The 27,500-nt window shown below is 38.7% G+C and overlaps 1 protein-coding gene across 12 annotated transcripts in view; it reads left to right on the top strand.

The window, feature by feature from the left end:
• Nucleotides 1–27,500, top strand: part of lrrc7 (leucine rich repeat containing 7) — an 83,535-nt gene that overhangs the window by 37,314 nt on the left and 18,721 nt on the right. For 9 of the 12 annotated variants that reach the window (XM_027013552.2, XM_027013557.2, XM_027013551.2 and 6 more), the window contains 10 exons: nucleotides 14,267–14,469; nucleotides 15,921–16,038; nucleotides 16,262–16,340; nucleotides 16,808–16,897; nucleotides 17,455–17,511; nucleotides 20,880–20,943; nucleotides 24,003–24,077; nucleotides 24,583–24,727; nucleotides 24,886–24,958; nucleotides 25,854–25,871. In XM_027013552.2, coding sequence (XP_026869353.1) covers nucleotides 14,281–14,469; nucleotides 15,921–16,038; nucleotides 16,262–16,340; nucleotides 16,808–16,897; nucleotides 17,455–17,511; nucleotides 20,880–20,943; nucleotides 24,003–24,077; nucleotides 24,583–24,727; nucleotides 24,886–24,958; nucleotides 25,854–25,871 — 908 coding nt within the window. In that variant the 5' untranslated portion in view covers nucleotides 14,267–14,280. Of the gene's footprint in view, nucleotides 1–7,389; nucleotides 7,451–14,266; nucleotides 14,470–15,920; nucleotides 16,039–16,261; nucleotides 16,341–16,807; nucleotides 16,898–17,454; nucleotides 17,512–20,879; nucleotides 20,944–24,002; nucleotides 24,078–24,582; nucleotides 24,728–24,885; nucleotides 24,959–25,853; nucleotides 25,872–27,500 lie in introns of those variants that run through there. The other 3 variants (XM_027013561.2, XM_027013550.2, XM_027013553.2) reach the window with 2 other exon arrangements.

Raw genomic sequence — 27,500 nt, 5'->3', positions numbered from 1 at the left:
CCTGAGCTGTGAATCCAGACAGTTTTTTTTTTTAGGCTGTTTGCTGCTGAGTAGAATATAGAGTGTGTAAGTGAAAGATGAGTTGAGTCATAAAGATGAGTTATTTCATTTACTTTTTTCCCTTGTGAGGGCTGCTGCATCCCTGCAGTTATTCCAGGCACTGAGACTGCTGAATGCATTAAGGAAACTCTATGTGTGTGTCTAGCTCCTAGAAGGTATCTCTCAGATAACCCTGCAATATTCCTTTTTTTTTTTTAATGGTAACTATAGGTACACCCCTCCTTATAACCCCCATATAAACCTCAGCATAACAAAGATCATAAAATCTTTATGTTCCTATGCTTAACATACAAGTGTGTGTGGCCCACATGCCATTACGTGCCAGCCGGTTTAGTGCACTGGGTCAAAAAGGATTACTTTTACTTGCATAATCCCTTCCTAGGGCTCGAGTGTTTTGGCTCGCTGCGCTACCAAGTCCCAGTCAGAGCATGTTTAATTGTTGACCACTGCCAGCTGTCCTAATCATGGTGCATAGTACCAATGAGCTCAGCGTTTCATGCTTTTTAGAGCTAAGAAACAATATAACTCTGAAAAGAGAGGATTTCATTCAGTTTTGTGTTACATTTTTAGCACTTTTTTCTAGAAAGATAAAGGACTGGGTGAAGGACTTGATGCATTCCAGATTCCTTGGTGCTTATCTGATGCTGCTGAGCTATTTAGATATGTTTTACTACATTGTAAACTATTTACTGAATGCTACCAATTTAAATGAAAGTCCATAAACATCATATAAGCACTTTTTTAAATCTTCCATCTTGCTCCTTCAAGGCCTGTTGCTAGAACGCATCCTTTTGCAGATAAGCGGATATGTCACTGGCTTAATACAGACGCTGGGAGTGTTAAATGAACTGAAAACTCATCTACTTTGTGCAAGACATTTTGTAAGTCACTGGTCACACACACCGAACTCTTAATCCTATAAATGGTGTGAGACATTGCATTTTAGATGTTTTCCAGCAGAGCCATTGTCAGGCTTTAACGCTTCCCATTATCTCTTTAGTGATTCATTCCTGCTCCGTAGTCTCATGCAATATTTGAACACCCAACGGCTGGTGCATGCAGCCCATTAAGTATGCAAAGGAAAATCACTGCTATAAACCACTCACCATTTAATTACTTTTTACAGGGGCATTTAGGATGCATTTTGTTTTGAATTTCATGAACAGCACATAAACAAAGAAATTAATTCCAGTGCGAGTCTATTGCCTTGGAAATGAGTTCCAGTGTTGTTGACTTCCTCAGACATGCTAGTTTATAATACTGGGTGAGATTATTGTAGCTGGAAACAGATTTAGCGAGCTGAGCTGATGACATGGACGTAAGCCATAGCTGTGGATGTTGTCTGCTTTTTCAGCCTGTGCTTGGAAGGACAGGACAATGAATTCAGGACCATTGTTGTCCAACATAGATGTGATTAATACTACCTGAATGAGATTATGTGCCATTCCTTCATTCGTCTTCATTTAGTTAGCTCCTATGTAGTTCTATTCCAGTACCAGATGTAGATATGTTTGGTCAGACATAGGAATGAGATTGGTGTCCATGTGGAGAGAACTGTGCTTTTTGACTTCACAAAGCAAAAATGGCCTCCCACAATGTGACTCTGTGCATGTGCTGAAGCCTAACATTGTTCCTGATGGCCGTCTATGACTGAGAGTTCACAGTAACAAGCTTAAGTGAACAGATGTCTCTGTGCAAGCTGTGCTTTATAGCAGTTACAGTGCCAACGACAGGTGACAAGGTGGCCCTGTACAAGGTGACAAATCTCAAAATGTCTAATGATGTTCCCTGGCTCACGATGCCATGCTTCTGGAGGGCTTATTGGTAGTCTCTTTTGCTTTCCATTAATTGACAATAATCAAATGCAACAAGTGCAAACAAAATAACAGCTAATGCTTAAATGAGTGAACAAAACAAACAAATAAACAAGAAAACAGAAAATGTTCTTGTTAATCTGACAGTTGCTGACATTGTTGATTTGACTTGAAATATCAAGCTTCTATGCTGAATGCTGAAGACTACCCAGACATGGTGGAGATGGAGGAAATGCTCAAAGTTGCAGGATTCTAAGAGTTACCTGTTCTATTTCCCTTGTATCTTATCTAAAAAAAGGTCTCTCTCTTCTGCTTTGTGTCCTGAATCTGTCTCCATTAGTACAAGCGTCCCCGGGCCATGAGCTCCATATAGGCAGCTAGGCCTCCCTTCCATCAAGGTGACCCAAAATAGCCATCTCCACTACTCTGTGTCTAAACTTTGAACACAAGAGAGTTTTTTTGCACAGTCTCCTGGCAGTTGTCACCAGCTACGCATCTTTTATCACTGTCAGAGTCCAAACACATGCACTGATTCTCCCCATTTATCTCTAAGTAATCTCATAATAAGAATGTTGAACAGACCGTGTACAGTGGTGGGGTTAGTAGTAACCTGGTGGTTTGGCTGTTTGTAAATCATGCTGTTGAATGATTAACACCACCCCTTCTGCTTGGCGCTGTGAGGTGGTTAGCTTGACTGAACATTTTGGTGTAAATCAGATGGCAACAGTTACTCTTAAAATTATTATTTGGATTATAGGGATAGTGCTGTCTATTGAATAATTGAAAAAAAAATTAGTGTAAAGGATTTTGTTTAGCTTTTTATAAGAATATTTACCGTAACAGAAGCCCTCTCTGTCCTAGGTTTTTAGTTGAATACTTCCATTTGAAAAAAACTGGTGATTAGGTTACATTTTTACTTATATAATGATATGAATGATATGTATATGTTTTTCTGATTCCCTGCCATACCCACTCACATTATAAGAACCACCCATGACTGAAAAGAGAACCCAGTTAGCTTATGTTACTAAATGAAACTGGTCTCAGAATAAGATGACACATATTACTAAACCTCAGAGAGCCACTGATAGGTAATGCTTCAGTATTCTGGAAGTCTTCAATGTCGATAATACTTTACAAATATGGAAGACAGCAAACATAAAGTATCTGACGATAATTCAATGGATATTTTAAGCCTTGAAATCCATAGCAGGAGCATAAAACCCAAGATGGTTAATCCAGAGCTTTCATACGCTTTGCTTAGACTGAGACTTTTCTGTTGTGAGCGGGGTAGATTTGATTTGGTGTGTGTCCGCCTCTTTTGACGAGTGGGCACAGCTTTGGCATGCATCCCGCATGCTGGGAGGCAGCAGTCAAGCTGGATTCGAGCAGTCATGGCCTTTCAAGAGAAGGAGGAATGGGACAAGAGGCAAATCAGAAGGAAGCAGGTCACATGGTTAGCATGGCAGACAAGTCAAAACTATGACCCATTTTGTAAGGATAGTTGGGTAATTCTTCAGTGAAGCCCCTGCACTATTCGTATGACAGGATGGAGTAGTTTAGCAATGTTCTCTTTTTGTCATTTCTCAGGGCTGTACCCTTATTCTCTGCACCGCTTTACTGTTGGATCAGTTTCAAACCACAGATATGAATGGATAGTGAAGGAATTTGGCATGAAATGGGAGCGCCAAGCCTATATATGTTGAGTTTACACATTTCATACTTTGAATCAGCTTGCTGCCTGCCAAAAAAATAAAAAAAATAAAAAATAGTGTGAGCAACATCTCACACTTTCATATTAACATCCAAAGTGTGTCAATGCACACTTCACACTCCAAAATGTTAAGGTACCGCTGACACTGGAAGTCCCCTTCACAGATGTGCTCATCATGGATGGTTCTTATAATGTGAGTGAGTTTAGTAAAGTGTTAACATCATTAGTTTGCTAGAGGGTAATAATGATTTTGCTTTTGGGCTCACTGGCATTGTGCCCTCCAAAACTGAATATGCCCCATGTAAATCCAGCCCACTTTGGTCATTTCCTCTCCCTCGTCATCCTCTGTAGTGAATGAGGAGCTCGCAGCTGAACAAGATGTTCTTTGCAATGTCCTCCCACACACACCGACATGTTATCACAAAGAGCTTGAGTGTAATTTGGAGAGTAGGAAAAGGGTTTCACTGTGGTCAGTTAGGCATTTACATTTTTTATCAGGTGGCTAGGATGATCATATTTTCAAATTCTTCCATCGTTTTCTGTCATTACGCATGACCATTTTGAACCATTTTGAGTACCTTCTAGTTGCAATGTAAGGCTGTGGATTACAAATATATTTGTTAGATCAGTTCATTTTCAACACTGTTGTTCCAATACAAGTCAAACAGGATTTTCTGTGGCCAAAATTCAGGAATGGACTAGTCCACACAGATCCATGGTACTCTGCTATGATGGGACCACCACTACTGAATATGACATTTCTTGGCTTTTTGTTTCCCAGTAACCAGTGCCTCTGTCAGTGCAGTCAGTGTGAAGGCTGAGCTGTCAATGTGAATGTTTACAGTCTCTTTTATAGAAGTATATAGTGCTACAGCAGATATTTCTAAAAGGTAAAGTAGCATCAACACAAAAAAACAAACAACAACAAAAAAAACAAACAAAATGTCATTTTCTGCACAAGGAGTCTTTAAAAAGCAAACAAACAGAGAGGTGATTGAACTAAACAGGAAAATGGGGGTGAGTTATCAACAGAGAAACACACCATGATGAGGGTAGAACATTTCCACCGTGGCAATTAAGTGAACAAAAGACTGCACTAAATAAAACAAACACAAGCTATTTAATAAATGTATTAAACATTGCATTTAAACTAAACAAAATCTGTGAAGAGGGCTGATATTTATAATGATAATATGCTAATGTCATTTGAAGAAATTAAGGGAATTTTTAATATTACACAAACTCATTTTCTTAAATACTTGTATCTATGGAGCTTTATAAACTCCAGTGTTATAAAAGTCCACTCTTATCATCTAGCATCTTAACTCCTGTAGAGTAACAAGCGATAAATAATTCAGTCTCCAAAGGTTAAATGTTAGTCTTGCCAACCAACAGGCCAGTAAGATTATAGTAACCACAGAATTCAAGAGACTTGCTTGATCAACCATGATCAACAAATTGACATTATATAAGATGAATGGAACTACTGTTGCTTACATGCTCATAGAGCTCCTATAAATAAACACTTCAGATTTATACATTTTATGATTGATGACAATCTACTTTACACCTGAGAGGTTAAACAAAATGAATTCCAACATGCAGATACATGTATGAAATCTGAAGAACAAAGACATACTCTATTTCATCGTTTCTGGAGCTGTGCAGAGATATAGACCTTTTGAAAGCAAATAATCAGAATTCCTCCTAAAATTCTTTCCATAGAAATGAAGAAATTAATAGGTCTTTTTTGATTACCCTGTTCCAGTGAAAGCATGGCTAAAAGAGTTACCATCTGTTTAGACTTGAAAAAATAGCATATAAAATTTTCCATACATTTTTTCCTTAAAATATCGGATATATTTTTGAGATTTTTGAAGAAAAATCAGGATGTATTAGTACCCTGACATTTTTTCGTGTGCGTGCGTGTGTGTGTCAGTGTGTGTGTGTGTGTGTGTGTGTGTGTGTGTGTGTGTGTGTGTGTACGTACACATACACATCATTTGAAATATTTTTCAGGGTTTTGTAAAATGTTGTATTAAAGATGGTGCAAAAAAGACCTTTCACAGACTTCCACAGAGAATAATTTTAGCTAAACTTCAAGATCACTTTTAGAAATTCAGATATACCACAAATGTAGTGACCTAACAATTTGACTGTTCATTCAATTTTATGTTGAGACAGGACAAAGAAGATGGACATTGAAATATCTTTTAGTTTTCCTGTGATTACTTTAGTGCTTTGTACTTGATTGAATATTGAGGGGAGTTTCTGCATGTTCTTTGTGTGAGCCCTCAGCTATCATCTGTACCACCTCATCAGTACTCCAGTTCAAATAACAGAAACATTCCATCCGTGCTTCCTCTTCCTCATTACTTGTCACGTATCACAAGGACAAGTTAGGGTCCAGCTGCAATTCGTAGTAATTCAGTACAGTGGTACAGAGACGTAATCGAGAAATTAAAAACCAGAGAACAGTGAAAAAGGAGAAAGCAAAGAAAACAATAAGAGAAATAGAGAAAATCTGTGTACTTCAATACAATTTGGAATATCTCTACATCTCTTACTACAGTATACACACACACACAGACACACACACACACACACACACACACACACACACACACGCACACACACACAATGCTGATTAGACTAAATGCATTGAGTTGCTGTCCTGCAGATTGGGTATTTCTCCCCACAGTGTTTCTTTGTCAGGCCCTTTGAAACAGTTTTCAGCTTTGAAATGTCACATATTTTTTTGAGATACAGACCAGTCAAGCGCTCTCTGCATATTCATAGTTTTGCCATTCTTCTTTCTCTTGTCTTTCTCTAGTCAAATTGATAGTGATAAATTAAGTGTTATGCTCTGATTTTGCTAAAAGATTGTTATAAGTTTGGCTATGCATGCTCAGACAAAATATGCAAGTGAAACAGGTGTTTTTTTTTTAGCAAAAATACAATATTTATTTATTTACTTTTTTTTAAATAAATCAAGGTGAAAACACTTTGCCCACAGTCAGATGCATAAAAACTCATTTGACATATGAATTCACCAGTGTAAAGAATTTATTAAATCAGCTGCTCTATCTTGGCACATCCCTTTAATAAACCTCTCTTGGCACATGGTCAGATAAGAAGGTGCATGTACTCTGTCAAAAGAGACTGCTTGGTCCCCTGTTGACCAGTGATAGCACACCCACTGACCAACTGCACTTACATCAGCTGATACTGACAGAAGGTCACCCATAAAAGAACAAGAGACTGAGAAATATCAGCTTTGATCAGATTTGATCAGATATTGTCCGCGCAGAGCTGCCACATGCTGTTGTCATGTGACATTGAATTCTTTCCTTCTTAGCGGTATGTTTACCTCAGAGTGATATTTTTACTTATTAAACCGTGTAATATAATTTATCCTTTGTCAGTCATGGTTTAAGTGGGCATTCAAAAGAAGTTGAAGGAGACTTTGAGAAGATAGAAAGGAGGCTTGGAATTAGGGCAGCCACTTTAAAAAGCCATAAAAGGAGGACATTAGACCACAAAAGGAGGTGATGCAGTGGACAGGGACATGACACTACAACACACAAAGTTATAAACATGACGTATCTAACTGGCTAAAGAGCTGAGCAATTTGATCAAGAAATATGTCATATAAATTAATGTTTTTTCACCAAACTTGGCACCTACTTGCAGTATTTAAGTGTGACATAGTGTACAGAAAGCATGAAATTCAGCTTTCCCGTTTGATAGCAAAGGATGAACTGACCACTTCGAATCCTTTTGGCATTTTCCCACAGTTGTAAACATCCTAACTGACTAGCATTTGGGTGTCCAGATCTTCTGCAGTTAGCCAGGAGGTGAGGTACGTGGCAATCTGCTAAATCATTGAAATACAAAAGGTATTTTCTTTTACATGTGTGTGACTCAGTGACATGCTAAAATAATGTTTAGCAATGGAAATCAAGTACCAGTTCACTCCAGAAGAATGACAAATAGTTGTCCTTCTAGGCCTAAAACCAGACTGTCCAGACCGTCTTGCCACCACCTATTTGGAATCCTAACAGCCAAGGTTAAGTTAAAGTATGGCGGTTTGATCAGCATGTAGAGAAGTACCATTTTCCGTATATTCGGGGAAGTTACAGTTTCTCTGACAATTTCCAATGCAGTGTGTTCAAATATGAGTGTGTTTGTGATAAAGCTGCTTGTTTGATTTTTCTTGAGAGTATGTTCCTGCTGCCAAAATATTTCAAGTTAAATTGAGCATTATATAGCATCATATATTTATAGCATTGCAACTTTTGTCTTTTTTGCATTTTGTGTTTTGAAGTCAATATGCCTGCTTAAACCATAAACCATGAATCACTTTAGTTACTAAATATACCATATTTTTCTTGATGCCCACACAGAGATTTTTCTTAGTGACTTTACTGAGAATCCAAACATAACACTGACAGATATAAAAGATTTTTGTGTAAAGGTACAGCAAAGATGATGCTTCAGTATGTTTACAAGGCTTATTAAATTTAGAAACATTAGCATCAGTCTCTCAGTATTTGTTTTTGGAAAGGGCCATTAAGATATTTTTTTTAAATATTATTTAGAGTTATATATTAGTTATTTATACATTTTACAGAATGTGGAAAATATTAACAAAGCTGTGAAATAAAAACATAATGCATATTGAAAGAAGATAACAGGATTGAAAGAAATATTGTCAGGAAAAATGTTTCCTCCTCAAGCAGTGGTTACCTAGGTAACCATTTCAGCTATTACGAGTAATACATGTCAGGTTGGCTGCTTGTAGCCCTGTGGAATTCAGTACACATCGATTTTTAATGAGCTTGTACAATGTGATGCTGCTTATTTCCTCCGAGAGCACATTTAAACATGCCATTAAGCATATAAAACATTTTTGTTAAAAGATTAAACAGTGAAATTTCCTAATTGGGGGAGAGGGAGAGTCGACACAATAACTACGTTTCTAACATTTAATCGCGTGACTATTCAGTTTCTTATAGATCACAGTAACACATTGTGTCTTTCTTTCACACATTTGAGTCATCCTCCCTCTTAAGTGTCATGAATTAAAAGAGATGTCCCTATGCAAACCTTTTCAAAAGCAAAAAACTGGTGCCATTTTTCTGGAGTGGAGCTGGGAAGTTGTGAACGTGTCCTCTCGCCTCTGCAGAAGCAGCTCTTGCGTCACACAGTTTCCATAGCACCCTGAGCAGAGCTGGCTGGGTGCTGTACTGAGCTCAGACTTTTGTTCTTTCATTCTGCTGCAGTGTGGGACTGGACATGACCGCTGAAGATGGTGCATGTAGTATTCGCTTCATGGTGTGTCCATTTTGCAAATCGAAAATACGATAGATGAGCATTATGTGAGTGGTTGAAAGACCTGGACTTTGTCACTGATTTGTGGAAGAAGAAAAGCAGAGACCTGTCTCATTTGGGTTGAATTATCTTGAACTGTATTACATAGTCTAAGGCTTTAATGAGCAGTTCAGAGAGAGCCATAACCTTCAGCCCATAAGCCTAAGTTTCCAGGATAGGAAATATAATTACCTGGACCACAAATATAACATAAGATAATGTCATCATAACATCACTCTTATAAACAGAACATTTCATTACATAGGTTTGCAGTGCACTAAGGACCACACAAGGGTGTAATTGCTGTGAGAACTGAGAGATGTATACTCACAGGGGTATGGCTGGTTTAGTGAAGTAGGCTGCCTCTGTTGTCAGGATATCTGCCATTACTCTGGTGCTTGGTTATAATGCAGGCAGTGCTCACCAAACTCTCCCATCTACAATGGAGGATAAATTGTTAAAATGAAGTCATTGACTAAGTCACGACATACCTGTACCTAAAGCAAACTGGAATGGGAAAACAGATGAGACAGTTAAATAATTACAGCAATTTATTGATCTAACATAGCAATCAACAAAACATTTTCTCTTGATGAATGATAATTAGAGGAATAACTGTTGTCTGCGGCAACCATTGAACAACAATGGGGAGTTTCATGTAACCTCCAGCCTAATATAAAAATGAAATAGACAGCCTAATCAAAGAAAATCAAGAATCAGTCTATAGGGCAGTGACCGGTATCACATCAAGAATCAGTCTATAGGGCAGTGACCGGTATCACATCAAGAATCAATCTATAGGGCAGTGACAGGTATTGCATCACTAACACGGCACTTATAGCAGCAATCCCTAGGCTGTATTTATGGTGAGACGTGTGGAGTATCTTGTTAGTTTTTGGTAAGAACAGTTGTCACACTATTTTGAGAAAATTGGAGATGTGATGTTGCCCGAGATTTAACATTATGGGATAAAAGGATCGCACATAGGGATATGAGGTTAGAAAGGAACCTTCCATCATCTTTATTCTGGGGGTGTTTTGGTAAGAATCTTGCATGCTTTTGTTGTGTTAAAGATGAAAACAAGATTGATGTAAAGAAAAATAAATCTGATTATGTCACTGATTAGTGTTAGTTACATCAGTGTGACAATGTACTGCTTTAATCAGTGGAGCCCATACTCTTAGCCTTGATACTTTATGTTCATGAGAGATTTAGATCAGATTTAGATTCAGATTCAGATTCAGATCAGATTTAGATTCAGATTCAGATTCAGATCAGATTTAGATTCAGTCTTTTACTGCCATGCCATCATAGCTGGCTGGAATTTGCCTTAGTGGACTCAACATAGACATGATTCAGCAAGGAACAATAGACAGTTCACATGGACTATACACTCAAAGCTAATAATACAAGGGACAAAAATGTCTAAATACTGGACTCTATATACACTATATATAATGAACTATACAGTGTAGCAGGATAATTCAAGAGGTTTATTGATCAATCTGCAACAGTCTGAAATCATGGAACCATGAAAACATGGACGAGCTGTTCAGTTCTTGAACCATCTTACAGTATCTGCTGCCATGCTACTGGGAGGGTCTTGCTTTAATGGTCCTGAGCCCTCTCCTGGGTGGAAGACAGGTCAGCAGCGAGCTGGCTGGGTGCTCTGGGGCCCTCAGCACAGCCGGGCCCTTTCCCCTCATTTTGTAAATCTTTTTTTTAAATTTTTTTTATTGTTTCTTTCTGTTTGAATAGCTAATTGTTCCCTTGTTGTATTGTAGTGCTATAATCGAGCAGAGAGATGTTCCACTGCTATTTTAAGATCAATTTTGATTGATTAGATTAGAATCCCCCGTCATCCAATTGAATTATTTAAGAGTTGTCCTGATATAGGAGGATGCATTACTGATTCGAGGGCTCAAATAAGTGTTGCCCACATCATTAAATATGAAATGACAGGACGTTGTTCATGCTATTTAGGAAGAGTCACTATATAATAAGTAGTAAGAGAATACTGTTACTTTTACTTATGCTTTGATCTTGATTCTTGCAGGGTTGCCAACATTCTTTGTGTTTTATATAGTAAGGTGACAGATTTGACTTGGATCTATTTCTGATTAAAAATTATCTAAATGATAAATGAGGTTTATCACAGTTATTATTATTATTATTATTAGTAGTAGTAGTAGTAGTATCATTATTGTTATTAGTTGTAGTAGTAGTATTTGGATCCTGGTTGAATTTTGTTGACATATATATGCTGCATGTATTATTATTATGATTATTTGTCAAATTTATATAGCACCTTTCTCAAACTCAAAGATGCTTTACAGACAGAAATCAGCCTTTACAGTCACTCACACACCAATGAGAAGGGCAGCCAATTTGCGCACAGCATGCTCTCTGTGGAAACCACAGCCCCCTGGGGGATGGCACCGGGTACAGGGGAAGGGGAGGAGTTTAAGACAAGCACAAAGCACCAACCATCGATAGACATACATACATATATACATATAATTACACACAGGTCACATTCATGCAGGACAATTTAGAGTATCCAGTCAAAACTTACCCTCCAACAAGAAACCCTGAGAGACACAGGGAGAACATGGAAACGTCACCCTTCCCTTTAAGGGAACACAAGACCCAAGCACTGAGAGACAGACATGCTAACCACCAGGCTACCATGCTGCCTGTATCGGCTTTAGTTTCATAATAGGTTAATGGTTCTTGGGTCCTATGGAATATTGTACCTATGCTTGAATAAAAACTCTCACCTTGGCCCAGTTAAACCCCTGCACTCTTCTTTATTGCCATGTTCTGGAGTTCTGTCAGTAAACCTAGCTGCAGGAGATTGGAGAGGAATAGACATCTTATCTTAGTTCCTTTTGTTTGTTTTCAGGGTCGGCTGACTTTGTCCTATCTTGGCTGATCTTGCATGTGTCTTTCAAGAATCTTTTATAAACTGATATTTTGCATGCAGAAGGAGGCTTGTTTTTTTCTTTTTTTTTTATTATCTTCTTTGTGTATTTCTTACCTGAGCCTTTTTTTCCTGTTTAGTTTCATTGCTGACACATTTCTGATTGTAAGGATGTTCGGCGTCTGCATAGAGTCTCTGAAGAACATGGAATCTACACACGTAGGCAGTGGTTTTATCTTGGGGGATTCTTCTGTGACCCTGTGAAGTAGAGCGATATGTTGAGCAAGTCAGTGTAGCTATGCATGTCTTGACCCGCAGAGCCATTTCCATCTTCATTCTAACCTTGCAGAAAAACACTTTCTGGACATTTCTGGTGGTTTTCTAAACCAGATATGATGTAGATCAAAGTAGAAATAACAAACTATTACTGTCACTAAACTACCTTATTGTATTACATTTTTCGGTAGTAAATAGCAGTGGATTTAGCTAATTACATTTTAGTGTGACATCCCAGTACAGTTTAAGATGGTAAAAAGCAATGCACTTCACATTCTATTTGTTCTGTTCAGTTTTAGTGACATCATGTGTAATTTAACTTTACCAGATGCAGTTTGGCCCAGCTTGTCACTTTCATTTAAAATTTCAAATGAGTTGTGCACTGCTGTTCTCTGTTATCTGGCCACACCGCTAACTATGCTTTCTTTTGTTCAAAGGGCTTGTTTGGATAGGAGATGCTTTAATTATTGCATTCTCACATTTGCATTTGCAAAAGACAAAAGAAGTCTGTATCAGCAACAACTCACCTTTCAGTCATACAGCTATTCCCTAACACCTTCTGCAGTGCTTTCTCTTAGAGCCATGTATTTCCATCCCTGGAGATTATTACAGCGGCCCCTTGCTTCTTTTCTTGTTCTCTCGCTTGTTCTTTGTCAGTACAGAAGTGCAATGCATATTCATTAGGGCTGTGGATTGAAAGAAGCAATGTTGCTTGCTGTATCAGTTTATCATGGCTTTGTTTGGCTTGTAGGACCTTCTTGGACATCACATATGCCTGCTGTGGCATCAACATAAAACCTGCCCAGATAACCTTCCCAGACTGACGAGATCTATGTGGTTGTGAGCAGTAGCTCCCTTTTATGTAGTGGAATGTTTCCACGACCAAGTATGTCCCAGAAAACAGCAACTTGGAGTTTCTTGACTGGCAGAGTAATCACAGTCTGAGTCAATGGACATTAGCAGTGTCTAATGAGCCATCAGAGGAGAAACTTTCGGGTTTATGATTTGCTTTTCTTTATTATAGACTCTCCCCTTTATTATAGACTATATAATGATTGTATGTCATGATTTGTTACCTTTTGTTGAACTGTAGTGAAGATGAAAATCTGCCTTGCTCTGTTTTTTAAAGAACATTTATATGACCTTTATAAATATACATTTATATGACCTACATTTTTATTCACTTGTTTGCAGCACAGTCTCCAGCAGAATATTTGATAATCATTGTTATACAGTAAAGACTGGAGTAATGAAGCTTTTCTGTTTTACAGACATTTATTTTATTGCTTTTTTTGTTGTTGTTGTTTTTTTAGAATAAAGTACCTGATAAGTAATTATGGAGCCCTGGCAGTTCCATTTGTAGTTTTATGGTGGGAACTTGAGACTGCATGTCCAGTCTGTTAATTGTGTTTAACTTTGTCACAGATGATTATGAAAGCTACCATTTGTTCAGCATGACTGGCTTTTGCTGAACCCCATGTCTTATGGAGTGGGACATGGGGCATTCACATAGCCCCTACAATTTTGTCATTTAGAAACACTAACAGTTTTTACAAAATAATAAAAGGAAATATGTAGTAGAAAATATTCCAATGCAGTCAATGTAGTCCTATTCATTTGTTGGGTATGCATGTGAAACATGCAGTTTCAGTTTAATATCTTCTGTAAGCTGTGGTATTGTCATTTTGCCATTATATTTTTTTTCCCTTTGTTTCTTTATTTTTCTCAGGTCACCAACTAACACTAATTATAATCATGTAATTGTGTTTGTGAGACTGTTAGTGAAACATTAAAAATCTTTTTTTGTTTTATTAAGCTGGTAGCCATGTGTATGTATATGAGTCTACGCTGGTAACCATATGTGTATGTATGAGGCTTGTCTGGAGGCCGTTTGTGTGTGTGTGTGTGTGTGTGTGTGTGTATATATATGTGTGTGTGTTTATGTGGTTAAGCTAGTAACAACATGTGTATGTATGAGGCTAGTCTGGCCATGTTCTTGTGTGTGTGTGTGTGTGACTGGAATAAAGTGATAGCAGTCTGTGTATGTATGAGGCTACACTGGTTGCTGTTTTTGTAGTTAAACTGTCCCCTGGTTCTGGTCTACAGTGCAGTGTCTGGAGATGACTACCAAGAGGAAGCTCATCGGCCGCCTGGTGCCCTGCCGATGCTTCCGTGGGGAGGAAGAGGTCATCTCAGTGCTGGACTATTCGCACTGTAGCCTGCAGCAGGTCCCCAAGGAGATCTTCAGCTTCGAACGCACCCTAGAGGAGCTCTACCTGGATGCTAACCAGATTGAGGAGCTGCCTAAGGTACAAGGCATATGTATGTTTAAGATCCTGTACACAAACAGGAAATGCGCTCTTCAAGCTCAGGCTCAAACCCTGTGTACTTTCTGGAGGACAAAAGGCATTTGTGTGGTACATGGTAGAAGAATCTCTATAGCACTTGCACCCCTGAAAGATACAGAACAGACATGTATGTTTCTGGTGAGTTCTGTTCCAGTTTTTCCAGGGCAATTATGGTAAAGTTATCATATCATAAATACAGTACATGTTTTTGCATGTTTTTGTAGCAACAGCTGTGTCAGTGTAGCTTGAACCATCCATCCTATGCAACCTCAGAACATTCACTGCATTAGTCCTCATTCAACCTATTATACGATGACATTATTTATGCAATAAAATTACAACAGTAGCCTATTCATCTCTAGCTGCAGACACTATTCATTTACCGAACTGTAAGTGCTAACATTGCAATGCACCTTGGCAAAATCTGCCCGCTAATAAAAAAGCTTTTTGGGGCTATAGTGGGAACATCTCCTCTAGAGACATTTCTTTAGCTTGTATCCCTGAACAAGTAAAATATACACTATACACTAACATTGTTAGCAGTGAAGAAGCATTGCTAGAGCAGTACCCTGGACAGATCCTATTAGATATGTTTTATACACAGTGCAGAAAGATTAAGTTTGTCACATTTAAACATTGTACATTGTGCAGTTTATGTTTATTTTAAGTGCATAGTTTATCTGTTTTGCCTAATAAATTCACTAAACTCATATTAATATCAGCACATGGACTTTGAAATGAAACAACTAAAGACATTCTTGTTAGTTGCTATGGATAACAGTGTCTGCTAAACGCCATAAATGTAAAAAATGTAAATGAACCCTTGGAAAAGCCCTTGGTTTCTGAGGGTTTTGCACCCATATGGCTCATCCGTGAGGCATGTAGGAGAAAGGGCTCGTGTGTGATCTGAAGATGCTGGTGGATTAAGCTTTTCTGGACTCCTTGTCTTCTACTGCTCATTAAACAAGCCCTTCACCAGGTTTCAGCTGCTTTTAGACCATTATTTGAGCGTAATAATGGGATACTTTTTGTTGATGTTCTCTCTCTAATCAGGAAGGTCTTCTAAATACCAATGTAACAGAATGTTTATTTATGATAGGAGAGCTCTAACTATGATATCATTTTTTTTTTAGCTATGGCATGCTAACATAGCTGTGCTGTGTATCTGCTTGTGTCCAAGAGGATTAGTTGTTGTTATGCTCATACTGATGATAACATAAATGAATCCATTATTAGATGCTGTTCAATACTGCTGTGCAGTTATCCTACAATTTGAAATCATTCCAGGTTTAAAGGTGGATTTCTTTTAAATGATCAATACACCTAACATACACCTCTATGCTGTATTGATCAGTACACCTCTCTCTCTCTCCTCTCTCCTCTCTGTCTATATATCTATATGTTTGTCTCAGCAACTCTTCAACTGTCAGGCCCTCCGGAAGCTGAGCATTCCTGATAATGACCTCTCCAACTTGCCAACCACTATCGCTAGCCTTGTAAACCTGAAGGAGTTAGATATAAGTAAAAATGGTACGTTTGTCAGTTTTGCATCTTGTGATCCACAGGTTCTTCTGTTGTTGTGCGAGTTTCTCTGTAGATGTTAAACTTATAGATAATTTGACTTAGGGAAACATTGCCATTCTGGTTTAGAATAATGAATACATCTTATGCTAATTTTGTCTATAAACATTATTTTGATTTTATGTACTATAGGCTACAAGCTGATTTATAAATGCTTTCCTCATTCCTTCAGGCATTCAAGAGTTTCCTGACAATATCAAGTGCTGCAAATGTTTATCAGTTGTAGAGGCCAGTGTAAATCCTATAACCAAGTAAGTACAAGAACCACAGCCCATATTTCAAAGCTACCTTAGGGACAGATGGCTTCTGAATTTCTAAATATTTCCTGATCCTGATGTTTGATGAATGTTTCAATGGACAACACAACCCTTTAAAAGAATGTTTGCCTTTTTTTGCCTATTTTCTTAAAGGTAAAAACATCTGACTTCAAAATGTTTATCACAGCTGAAGAGCACTTAAGATTTGACTTACAATAACTTCATTTGCAGGAGGAGATTAAAAACAGAGTGCGTTCCTGTTGCATGGCATTCTTGCTCCCTCATCGTTGCACCATTGGACTGTAATCTTTCGGGGAGCCGTGTAGCCCAGGGTAGCTGCTGGCGGGAGGGTAATGGGCTTAGAGTAGTGCCTCCCCTCTGTGACTCTGAGGTACTTAACGTTTATTGAATGATGTGGCCCTGGTCTTTAAGAGGGCATGCTTTCCTCTCCATTCCCTCAGACTCCCAGAAGGCTTCACCCAGCTCCTCAATCTGACCCAGCTCTTCTTAAATGATGCCTTCCTCGAGTACCTGCCCGCCAATTTTGGGAGGTAAGGGCTTAACCCAAAGACTCTTGTTTTTCTGCACTGTAAACAATTTATTGCTGCCTACTTTTTTTGCAAAGTTTGTAACCAGACTGGCATAAAATATTGGATTCATTGAACCTCTTATGATGAGTTTTTTTTCACCTTCCATTTGAAGTTCAATGAAGTTCGGTTCCTTTTTGCAGCGGGTCCTGACAACAGAGAGCCTGCCGTATAGCATTCTTCCTCTCACTTTTACACCGAGCTTTCAGACACGAGCTGTCGGTTCTTTATGTACTGAGCAAAGCAACAACGACAAATGCTGACTCCTACAGTTTTTTACTCAATGCTTGCTCTGATACATGGAGATTTGGCATCTCATCTTTGATAATTAATTGCTCATTCACTCTAGAGAAAAGAGGAAAAAAAACCTGTTATTTTAGTAAATTCAAAAGCTGCTCAAAAACTGTTAGGTTAGTAGCGTTAGGTTTTATCATCCTTGAAACCTCTCTGGATTATGGCTGTGAGAGAAATTCTCTCTGGATTATGGCTGTGATTAAATGATTATGACAACTGCCTTTCAGATTGTCCAAATTACGCATCCTGGAACTTCGAGAGAACCATCTGAAAACCATGCCAAAGTGAGTGACATGGGTGTGCGCTCATGAGATAGAGATGTTATATTATGTTGTGTGAGTTATGCAAGTAAGCCTTTTGACTCTGTTTCCATTAAAGCAGCCACTTAAACAGTTTACTGTAAGAGAATATTGAAGATTTGCTTCGTTCTATCTCATTGCTTTGTGCTGATGCTCTTATGAGAGTCTTTAATTGAATGGAATTGAAATGTGGCCTTTGAAGCAGTGACAAATATGGTTAATGGTCCATTATAGGATGAGGTGTTTGGAGGCATGAGGTAGAGGCATGAGGTAGAGGCATGAGGTAGAGCCACTGTTTGTTGTAATGGGTAAAAGTATTATCACACATTTACATAACTAGTCCATGACACTTCTCTCACTTTAATCAGCCCACCCAGTCTTGACAGCCCTTCTGAGCCATTGCACTTGTGTTGATCAGCTTCCGAGGCGACAGTGAGATGACTCATGTGTGTACTGATATATTAGGCATGGATATATAGCACACAGCCATCATCCAACATCACACAAATATGAAGCACATGTAAGGTTACATATAAAGTAGCTGCTGTAAAACTAGTTTTTTGCTTTTACCTCACAAGGCTCATCCTACTGGCTTTTAATAAAGGCGGGTTTGGTAAACTCTTTTACAGTACAACTTTTTGCAAAAAAAAGTTTCTACACCCTCAAATTACCTGGATTTCTGCATGAATGGCACATCACAGTTATGATGATAAATAACATTAGCCTAATTTAATGTGGACCCATATATTTAGTAACCAGTGTTGCCTCCTTTACCTGAAATAACTTCATTCAAATGCTTTCTATAGCATCTGATCAGGGCTGCAGTACAGTTAGGAGTTATTTTTATATATTTCTTGATATAAAACTTTTTGTTTCTGCATAATTTAGCTGTGTCTTGCTTCAATGGTCTGCTTCAGATAATGGTTCATTATTTAAATGGAATAGTGGTCAGGATTCTGACTTGGCCATTCTAAAACACAGAATTACTTCTGAGTCACTCCATTGTTGATTTACTGCTGTGTTTTGGATTACGGTCATGCTGCCTGACCTAACTATTTTGAGTTTTAGATCATAGACAGATGTCCTGACATTCTGTTGTAGAATTATCTCATACATCTTGGAAATAATTGGTTTCTCAATGTTTGCCCTGAGGCAGTAAAACAGTCCCGCGCCATTATATTCTCTCCATCTTCTTCACAGCTGGGACAATACTTTAATGTTAGGTGGTATGCTGTGTTTATATGTTTTGTCTCCAGAAGTAATGCTATGTACATTAGAAGTTCCAATTTTCAAACATCCACCCAGAAAATATTGTTCTATTAGTGGTGTGGAGCCTCTAGCTATTCTTAAGCAGACTTGAAACAGGAAAACAGTGATTTATGGGAGAAACTCCAGTTAATTATCCCTCTTATTTAGTGATCTTCCTATGGAAGACTCGTGAAGAAATAACAAAATTATCTATTGCAAGAAATGACTGTAGATCTCTAGCTTTCACCCTGTGATCTTTGTCACTTGTTTGTGGATTCTATGCTGCACCATCTACAACTCGTGCCTGCATCATGAAATCTAGAATGCTGCAACCTTGCACCAGCATCCAGTCAGGATAGCAATAGCAGATGAATAGCTCAGCAGAGAGATATAACAGAGACTCATAGCAGAGTCAGAATTCTGGGAATTACTAAGCTTCCACGTGGTGTGGTAGATCATAATGAACTATAAGGTTGATTAGGAACTTACAGGCATGATCATTTTGAACTTTATAGGTAATATTATGTAATTAATGTAATACAAAATGTAACTGGCACCCAGTGCAGTGGCAGTAGAATAGAGCCAATATGGTCATATTTCTGGGTTCCAGTCTTGACTCCAGTTACTGTATTCTGGAGTATCTAGGGCTTGTTTAGACACCTGATAGAACACCCAGACAAGGCACTGCAGTAATCTAACCTTAATAAATGCACAGACTAGTTTCTCTGCATCATTTAGCAGCAGAATATTTATCAGAGTTGAAAACAGGCTGTTCTAGTAATGTAACAAATGAGAGATCAGTGTGAAGAGATACACTCGTTTTTTTGCACATACACTAGGAGCTTGTGAAAAGATTTAATATGATAGTTTCAATCTAGCATGCTTTTGGCCAAGTAAGAGTTCTTTTGGTTTATTCGAGTTAAGTAAAAGGAAATGTCTTAGTAGCCAGTTCCTAGTGTGTTTTATACATTCTTTAATCCTGTAAGGTACTTGTTTGTTCTGTGGTTTGGCGGATATGTGTCACAGCATGGCCCCCTCTTCCTTGAATCCTCCACAAGTCCGTGTGATATCTTGTTGGTATTTGTCTTTGTGCGTGTGTGTGTATCCCCCCCTTTTTTAGTCAGTTATGTGTATCTATATTTAAGTCCTTGTGTTATAGTCATTTTTTGTCGCTAATTGGCCCCATATACAGTAGGTTGCAGCTACTCCGTTGTGCGCTAGGACGTTTGATACATTCTGTGTCTTATTATCACTTCGTGTTTGGTTTAATTTTTGGTTTTGTGTACAATAAATGTCTGTGTCTGTGAAAACAACGGCTCATCTCTGCATCTTGCCTCGCCTCCTCATCGTCACAATATATACAGCTGTGTTTCATCAGCATAGTACTGAAAGGCGATGCTATGTTTACAAGCCAGGGAAGGTCAAGCCAATACGTGAATTGGTTGCAATGCTTGATTCTAATCAATCATTTTCCTAGCGGTTCACATTTGTTTTCCATCAGTGACCTTTATTGCTTAAACTATGTCCTCAGCATAGCTATGGCAATGTAAAATGTTATGCTGTTTGTTACTTTAGGCTGGACTGTCTTTATTTATTATCATGACTATCAAGATCAGATTACATTTTGGAAGTGTTCAGGCATAAATAGAAGCAATTTAAAAGCTGGTAAATGCAAAACTCTGACAGCTGTACTTTCATCCATTTCAACCCCTCATGTTTTCCTTAGCACCAACCAGGTCACAGTTTATTCAGTTCTTTGATATTGTGGTTCTGGAGGTAGAATGTGAAATTGTGATAATGCATGTATAAGTATGAAATGAACCGAGAATCTGAAAAGTCGTGTCAATGATGTAAAACTACTGTGTAAAACTTCAGCCACACAGTTGTATAATAAGGAAATGTGAAGCCTTTAATAGAATTTAATAGCCTTTAAAAGAATTTCACTATACTTCCACTGTTCTACCAATAGGCAAGGATGCGGGTAAGTCTCCCATTGTAGCTTTTGTGATGTACTGATATGACTGGCTTCAAATTGCACTTTCTGTAAACGGTCACTAGTCTTCGCCCTCATCTCTGGGTCTGTTCCTGTCTTTTCCCGGTTGCAGGTCAATTCACAGGCTGTCACAGCTGGAGCGATTAGATTTGGGAAGCAATGAATTCACTGAACTGGTAAGAAAAGAGATCTCCCTTTGAAGACAGCCATGACTTGGGCAGCTGTCATCTCACCCAGCAGGATTTGACCCAGAAAGGCTTGATGGGAGGGGGTGAGCCCTCCTCATCCGGAGCCTCTCATTAATTCCCCAGTGCCGTGCTGTATTGGTTGCGTCATGCACCAATGTATTATTTATGAACGGGTTCAAACACTTCACATTTTGCATGACAGGATGCTTGCTACTGTGCTGCTTTTAATCAGCTCATTCCAGCCAGAAGTAAACAATGGCAAGCAAACCATGCAGTATTCCATCTGACTTAGCCTCTGTTCCCTAACCCACTGCCGCACCCAGTGTCGCAATAATTTAGTCATGGTTCAAATCAATGACCCAGCACACGAGCTGGCAAATTACTAGTGTGTCAAGGGAAAAGGTAGTGACTCCAGAGTAAGAACTTGTATGGGTTTTCCTAGGATAATGACTCTCACCATATGCAGGTTGAACCTGGAACCACCTCTCGTAATTAACAGCATTCATCAGTGATCTTAAATAGAAGAGGCACAGTGACAGCACAAAAAATATGGATTATTGATTAGGGCATATACAACGTACACTGTTCAGGATTAGACTTATTGTTACTTAATGTAAACATACACAGTCCAGAAAAAAATGTCAAGTTTGGAGTTGTTGAAGTAAGGGCTAACAATTAAGAGTCTATGGATTTAAGTTGGAAGATTGCTTTTTTTAGCACTCACCCGTGGGGAATCAGATAGCTGCACAGGAACAACGAGGACTCGGCATCTCAGATAGGTGTCATGTTTCCTACTTACTGAGCAAATAAGCCAAGCATGTCTCCAACTTCTTCAGCAGAGTACGGGGGGGGGGGTTCTAAAGCTGTATAAACTTTTTATTAGCATCACGCACAGGTTTGCAATATCCAGGGAGCTTTGTCCTTGGGTGAAGGAAAAATGACATGATCGCTTCAGTGCCTCTAAAGGGAACAGATGGTTTGGCATTGCAATAAGCAGGCTTTACTGTTTGAAGCCCCGAGTAACAAGAGAACACCCATCAGCGCTTTACGGTCCCACGGACTGGACTGTCAATCTGTGTCCCATTTCAGGAGAGCCTTTCAAACCTTTTTTGACCATTTCTGGTGAATGTGTAATTATTATCTCACCCTTTTCACTACTCTTAGGAGCTCAGAACCAGAAGTGGACAGAAGCAATAAGACACAATTAGTGTAATAATAATAATAATAAACCTTTCTAAATTCAGGGATGTTCAGAAAGGGCATTCCAGAATTGAGGTGCCATTATACGCAGCTTAGTTCCAGAGAGATGGAGAATGTGGTTGCTGTTGGATGTGAGGTTACCTGGGGATGTTATCTGGCCTCAGTTAAACATACATTAATCAGTAGTTTATATATTTTATACATATAATATTCCAAACTGCAGCTGCACAACCAGTGTAAACCTACTAGTTCCTTTTATTCTTGGAAAATTTGTGGGTTGCTTTGTGGGTTCACTTTTCCTTCTGACAAGCCTCCCACATCCAGCTTGGGCATGGCAAAGCTGGCACTGCTAGGCACTAGCTGCAGGCAGCCGTGAGAGAGCCATGCTGTGACCAGAGCAGATGTTGGCTGCGTTTGCAGGCCTGTGCTGCAGAAAGTTCCTTAATTGAGGCCCTTGCTGTGGGATTTCTGGGAGCACAGATGCCGAAGCTCAGAGGGAGAGAGGGGAGGGAAGCAGCTCCAGCCATCAGAGGATGACACAGGCATCCATTACATGCGGAGGAGGCTTTCTCCTGATTTGGAAACATTTTAACCTGATTTACAAACCTTTATTTAAAATCTTTGGGTAATACAAGCCTTAGGAACATCAAAGAAATAAACTAATTCTTTTTTAAACAATATCATTCTTTGCGTATTTCGCAGTTGTTGTTTTTTTAATGATGTTCATGGCATTAAAATGATTAATTCCCTATGTATGTGAAATGTACAAAAAAGGGTTGTGCAGTCACCAGAAATATAATGGGGCATAATAACTAGCAGTCATAAGTAATTAGTGCCAAATTAATACTGACTTTCTCAGTATTTCTACAAAAGGATAGTAATGCTTGATTAAGCTTATTGTGATTTGCATATTTTTAAAAAGCTGTAAAAAAAAATAGTGTATAGCTGAATTTAGTTTTTTTAAAAAGCTGAATTAAACACAAAATGTTTCACATGAAATGAGAATACAACATGCATGTTCTATCCTTCAGATGGAGTTCTTTGCTGAAAAGACATCTCCCTCAGAACATCTCTTTCCAGCATTGATTTTAGCTGGTTTGGCACTGCTAAACACAGACCGACTAATTACAATTCTTTCAATTGGCAGTCTCAGTAGAAATGAGACAAAATAACATCTCAACACCGAAAGATAATGGGGAATGAACAGAGCAGGAGAAATGTGTTGAAATCATTTACTGTGCTGGCTTGTTGTACTCCACTGAGCATCTGTGTTGTCATTTTTGGAGTATGTTCATTAACCCAATCTGTTCAATTAACAAAACCATATCAGCAAACACAAAAACAATTCTCATCAAATAAACCACACAGACACACTGTGAAATAACTCTAAAATGTAAAGCAGAAATATACATTGAAGGAGGTTAGCGTTCAGAAATAAATATATTTCTTATATAAGGTGCTGATTCTTAAGTCTGGCTCCTTATGGTGTGAACGTTCGTTTGGTGTGTGAGCGAGAAGGCTTCACACAGTATTCAGCATGCCATGAGGAGTCCACTTCACTAACTACATGGCATGTGGGAGAGGGATTGTCCGTTACCATCAAGTCTCTTCCCTGGAGCAAGGCAGCTGACTGCAGTCGCCTGCAGGCTAACTACAGATGGCAAACCGCACTGCTTGGAAGTTCTAATAATTATTTAGAAAGCTATTTTTTACTGATCTTTAATGCATTTTTATATAGTTTATAGGCTACATTGTATAGTAAAGATAAACAGGATTTTTTTTTTTATTTGATTTTCACAAATGGTATCCTATGATTACATTACATCTGATTGTCTTTGGTATTTCAGCCAGAAGTGTTGGAGCAGATCCATAACCTGAAGGAGCTCTGGTTGGACAACAATTCATTACAGACAATACCAGGGGTAAGCACACAGCACAGCACCACTATACACAGCCACAACCACAGTCCAGCAACACAGCAACAGCAACAGCAACAGCCACAGCCATAGCCATAGCCACAGCCACAGCTATTGCCACAGCTCCTGTCACAGCCACAGCTATAGCCACAGTTCCTGCTACAGACCCTGCCATAGCCACAGCTCATGCAATAACCACAGCCACAGCTCCTGCCACAACCATAGCCACAGCTATAGCCACAGCTCCTGCCACAGACACAGCTTGTGCCATAGCCACAGCTCCTGCCACAACCATAGCCACAGCTATAGCCACAGCTCCTGCCACAGACACAGCTTGTGCCATAGCCACAGCTCCTGCCACAACCATAGCCACAGCTATAGCCACAGCTCCTGCCACAGACACAGCTTGTGCCATAGCCACAGTTCCTGCCATAGCCACAGCTATTGTCACAACTCCACCCAGAGTTACTGCCTCCAGAGCATTCAGTACCCTCTTGGTCTACTGCTGAAGTCTATAGGGAAACTGAGACAGCTGAGGTACTTGGACCTGGCCAAGAACAGGATCGAGAGTCTCGATGCTGACATCTCGGGGTGCGAGTCCCTTGAGGACCTCCTGCTCTCTTCCAACATGCTGCAGCAGCTGCCTGAGACGATAGGTGATGACCTGCTCACTCTCAAACTCATAGCTAAAAACAATCTGCAAGTTTCTCAAACAAAGATTCTGTGGGATTCCAAAATGTTTATTTCTGTTCTAAGTGTTTGTAGATGTGTGATTAGAGTGATTTAATATATTAATATTTTTGCTCATTTGTAGGAATGTTGAAAAAGTTGACAACATTAAAAGTCGATGACAACCAGCTAACCTCACTGCCTAACACGGTTGGAAGGTAAGTAGCAGCTTAGTAAGCAGACTCATTCAGGGCATTAAAACAAAGAGATAAAGGCAGGAAATGGGTGTGTGCACTGTTCCTTCACACACCTTGCAAATCATCATCCCTGAACTCCCCTCTGCTGCTGTTTTCTGGTTGTGGCCCTGTGAAAGCGGCTCATTCTATGACACACAGGCTTGTGTTCCTCAAGCCATTCAACCACCTGTTCCTCTTCGTTTATGTCATATAGCTATTAGAGGTTTTGACAGTGACAGTGAGCTCATTTTTTTTACAGAACAGCCATTTAAGCTTGTGGATACAAAGATTCTGCAGCTCAGCTGACTGACACCTCCACTGTGTGAGGCCTTCTCACCTTACCATGAAAAAACACTGATCGCAACATCAACCTTCACGCTCATGACCAGAGTAGTCCTCTCCTTCTGAACATTAACAGAAGTGGGATTTAAATCGAAGAATAAGTAATTAACACCCTTTCACTAAAACTAAATTAGAGATGAAAGTTTTTAACTTGGAGCAAAAGCATGTTCATACCTTTGAAAAATTATTTCAATCAGTTAAGAGCATGAATGCACATTTAATTTGGAACTAAGTAAATAAGAACAAAAGTGCTATGAAGGGGAAATGTTTCATGTCTGTTCCTTCTATTTTGGAGCTATGGATTGTAAGCAAAAGCCAGATGGGAAATTCAGGGCTTGAATCTGTGAACCGTCTGCCACTGGACGTGTTATGGCAGAGGTCTCTCCCTCTGTGGGTTGCCCTTTTTATTCATCCAAACCGCCTCCACTGCCTCATTCCCGGGATATTGTTCTCCATGCACCTTTCTTCTTGGTTTGTCATTGGTCGGCTCTGTGTGTTGTGTTTATCAAACATGCATCTAAAATGGGCATCTCAGTCCCCGCGCCAAATTAGGGTAAGTAGACCAGTGAGCGTCTGTATTCCCCACACGTCCACCACAGCATGTGTGTTTAGGCAAGGGCCCACTTTTATATCTCCTGTATGTGCAACAAAAAGAGGCTCAGTGAAAGCTCTGCATATGGAAGGCCAGCTGGGACAAGCTTCTATACAAATGTTGTGCTAATGACTCCAGTTAACATGATAAACATACATTGTCCTTTGGGGGAAAAAAAACACTAGTATGGAAAAGAGGAAAAAAAAGAACGAAATATGCTTAATTTTGTTAACCTTGACCTTTTGTTAACCATTTTGGAATGTTATTAGCAAAGGCAAATGCAATAGATTTGTTTAGTTAATGAATTAGATTTTTTTTATGAATTGCTAAAAATATATAGCATTTGGCTCAGAACACGCTGTAGTGGAGTAGAATATAATAAAATACATTTCAGGAATACATTTCAGGTTTGTTTGACAAACAAATCAGGCTTATTAAAGCAATGTGTTTTTAAAGAGGAAACCAATGGGAAAAAAAAACAAAGATTTAGCTTTATGAGAGTCACTGAATGAGCCAGAGTGGGAAACTAGCAGTGAAATACACAGGGTAGCTCCAACATGTTTGGAGGATGTTTCTGTGTATAAATGCATTTCTGAATGAAGACAGGAAGTGGGATTCTTTTTTGGGTATGAAACAGAGTAGAAGGTTTTGTGATTAAGTAGATTTTTAAAATTTGCAAATATGAAATAGTAAGCGCATGAGAGAAGTAAAGAGAAAAGGTGTAATAACAATACATTAATCTGAGAGGAGAGTATTAGAAATATTAGAAGTAAGTATTAGAACTTAGAACTTTTTAGAATTTAGGTTGTCAGTGTATTACTGAAAGTTAAGTTTCATTTGTTGTGTTTATCTATTGTGTGTATTAAAATAAATACATGTGTTCTACATAAGTCTGTTTTTGTCTGTAGTAGCATCAAAGACTAATTGTAGACAGACAACCTCATTTTTAAAGTCATCATTTAACAAATGTGTCTTATGGCCTGGATCCACTGATGAGATGTGAAATGTTAGGTAAAGATATGGTTCAGAAGTAACTTTTAATTGAATATAAAGAGTAAACGCTGCTCTGATTTACTTGATTTTAAATTAGTTTCATTTGCAGTCCTGACAGCTCCACACATTTGGGTGACAAAAAGCAGATATTATCATGACTTGTTTGCTCATATAAGTCTGCATCTTGGCCTTTTCATTCTTCTTAGGCCCGAGAGCTCATTGAGATTCATTGATTCATAACTGTATCCAGGCCTTTAGATACTCTCCAATATTTGTTAAGTAGACATTGTAAATGGTTTACCATTATTTCAAATATCCTCCATATTGTCCATTATCACTTTACTGCCTCCTTATCAGATGAGTTCATGGATAAAGTTGTGCACTGCTTGAGCATATCAAGCTTTAATATACTGTGTTCTCACCTGATTTTCTTTGTGTTAAAATCATCTGTCTGTTGGAATATAAGTCTTTTATAAAGCTTTTACTAAGTTAAGCCTGATATAAGGCTGGAAACCCTTGAACAGTTGAAGGGTGTTGAATTAGGGACATAACATTTTAAAAGCATTTTGCATAGAAAAACACTATTAAGTGAATATT

The sequence above is a fragment of the Electrophorus electricus genome, chromosome 3 (genome assembly GCF_013358815.1).
Source record: "Electrophorus electricus isolate fEleEle1 chromosome 3, fEleEle1.pri, whole genome shotgun sequence".
Lineage (NCBI taxonomy): Eukaryota > Metazoa > Chordata > Actinopteri > Gymnotiformes > Gymnotidae > Electrophorus > Electrophorus electricus.
The sequence above is the reverse complement of the archived record's forward strand: the minus strand, read 5'-3'. Positions and strand labels throughout refer to the sequence as shown.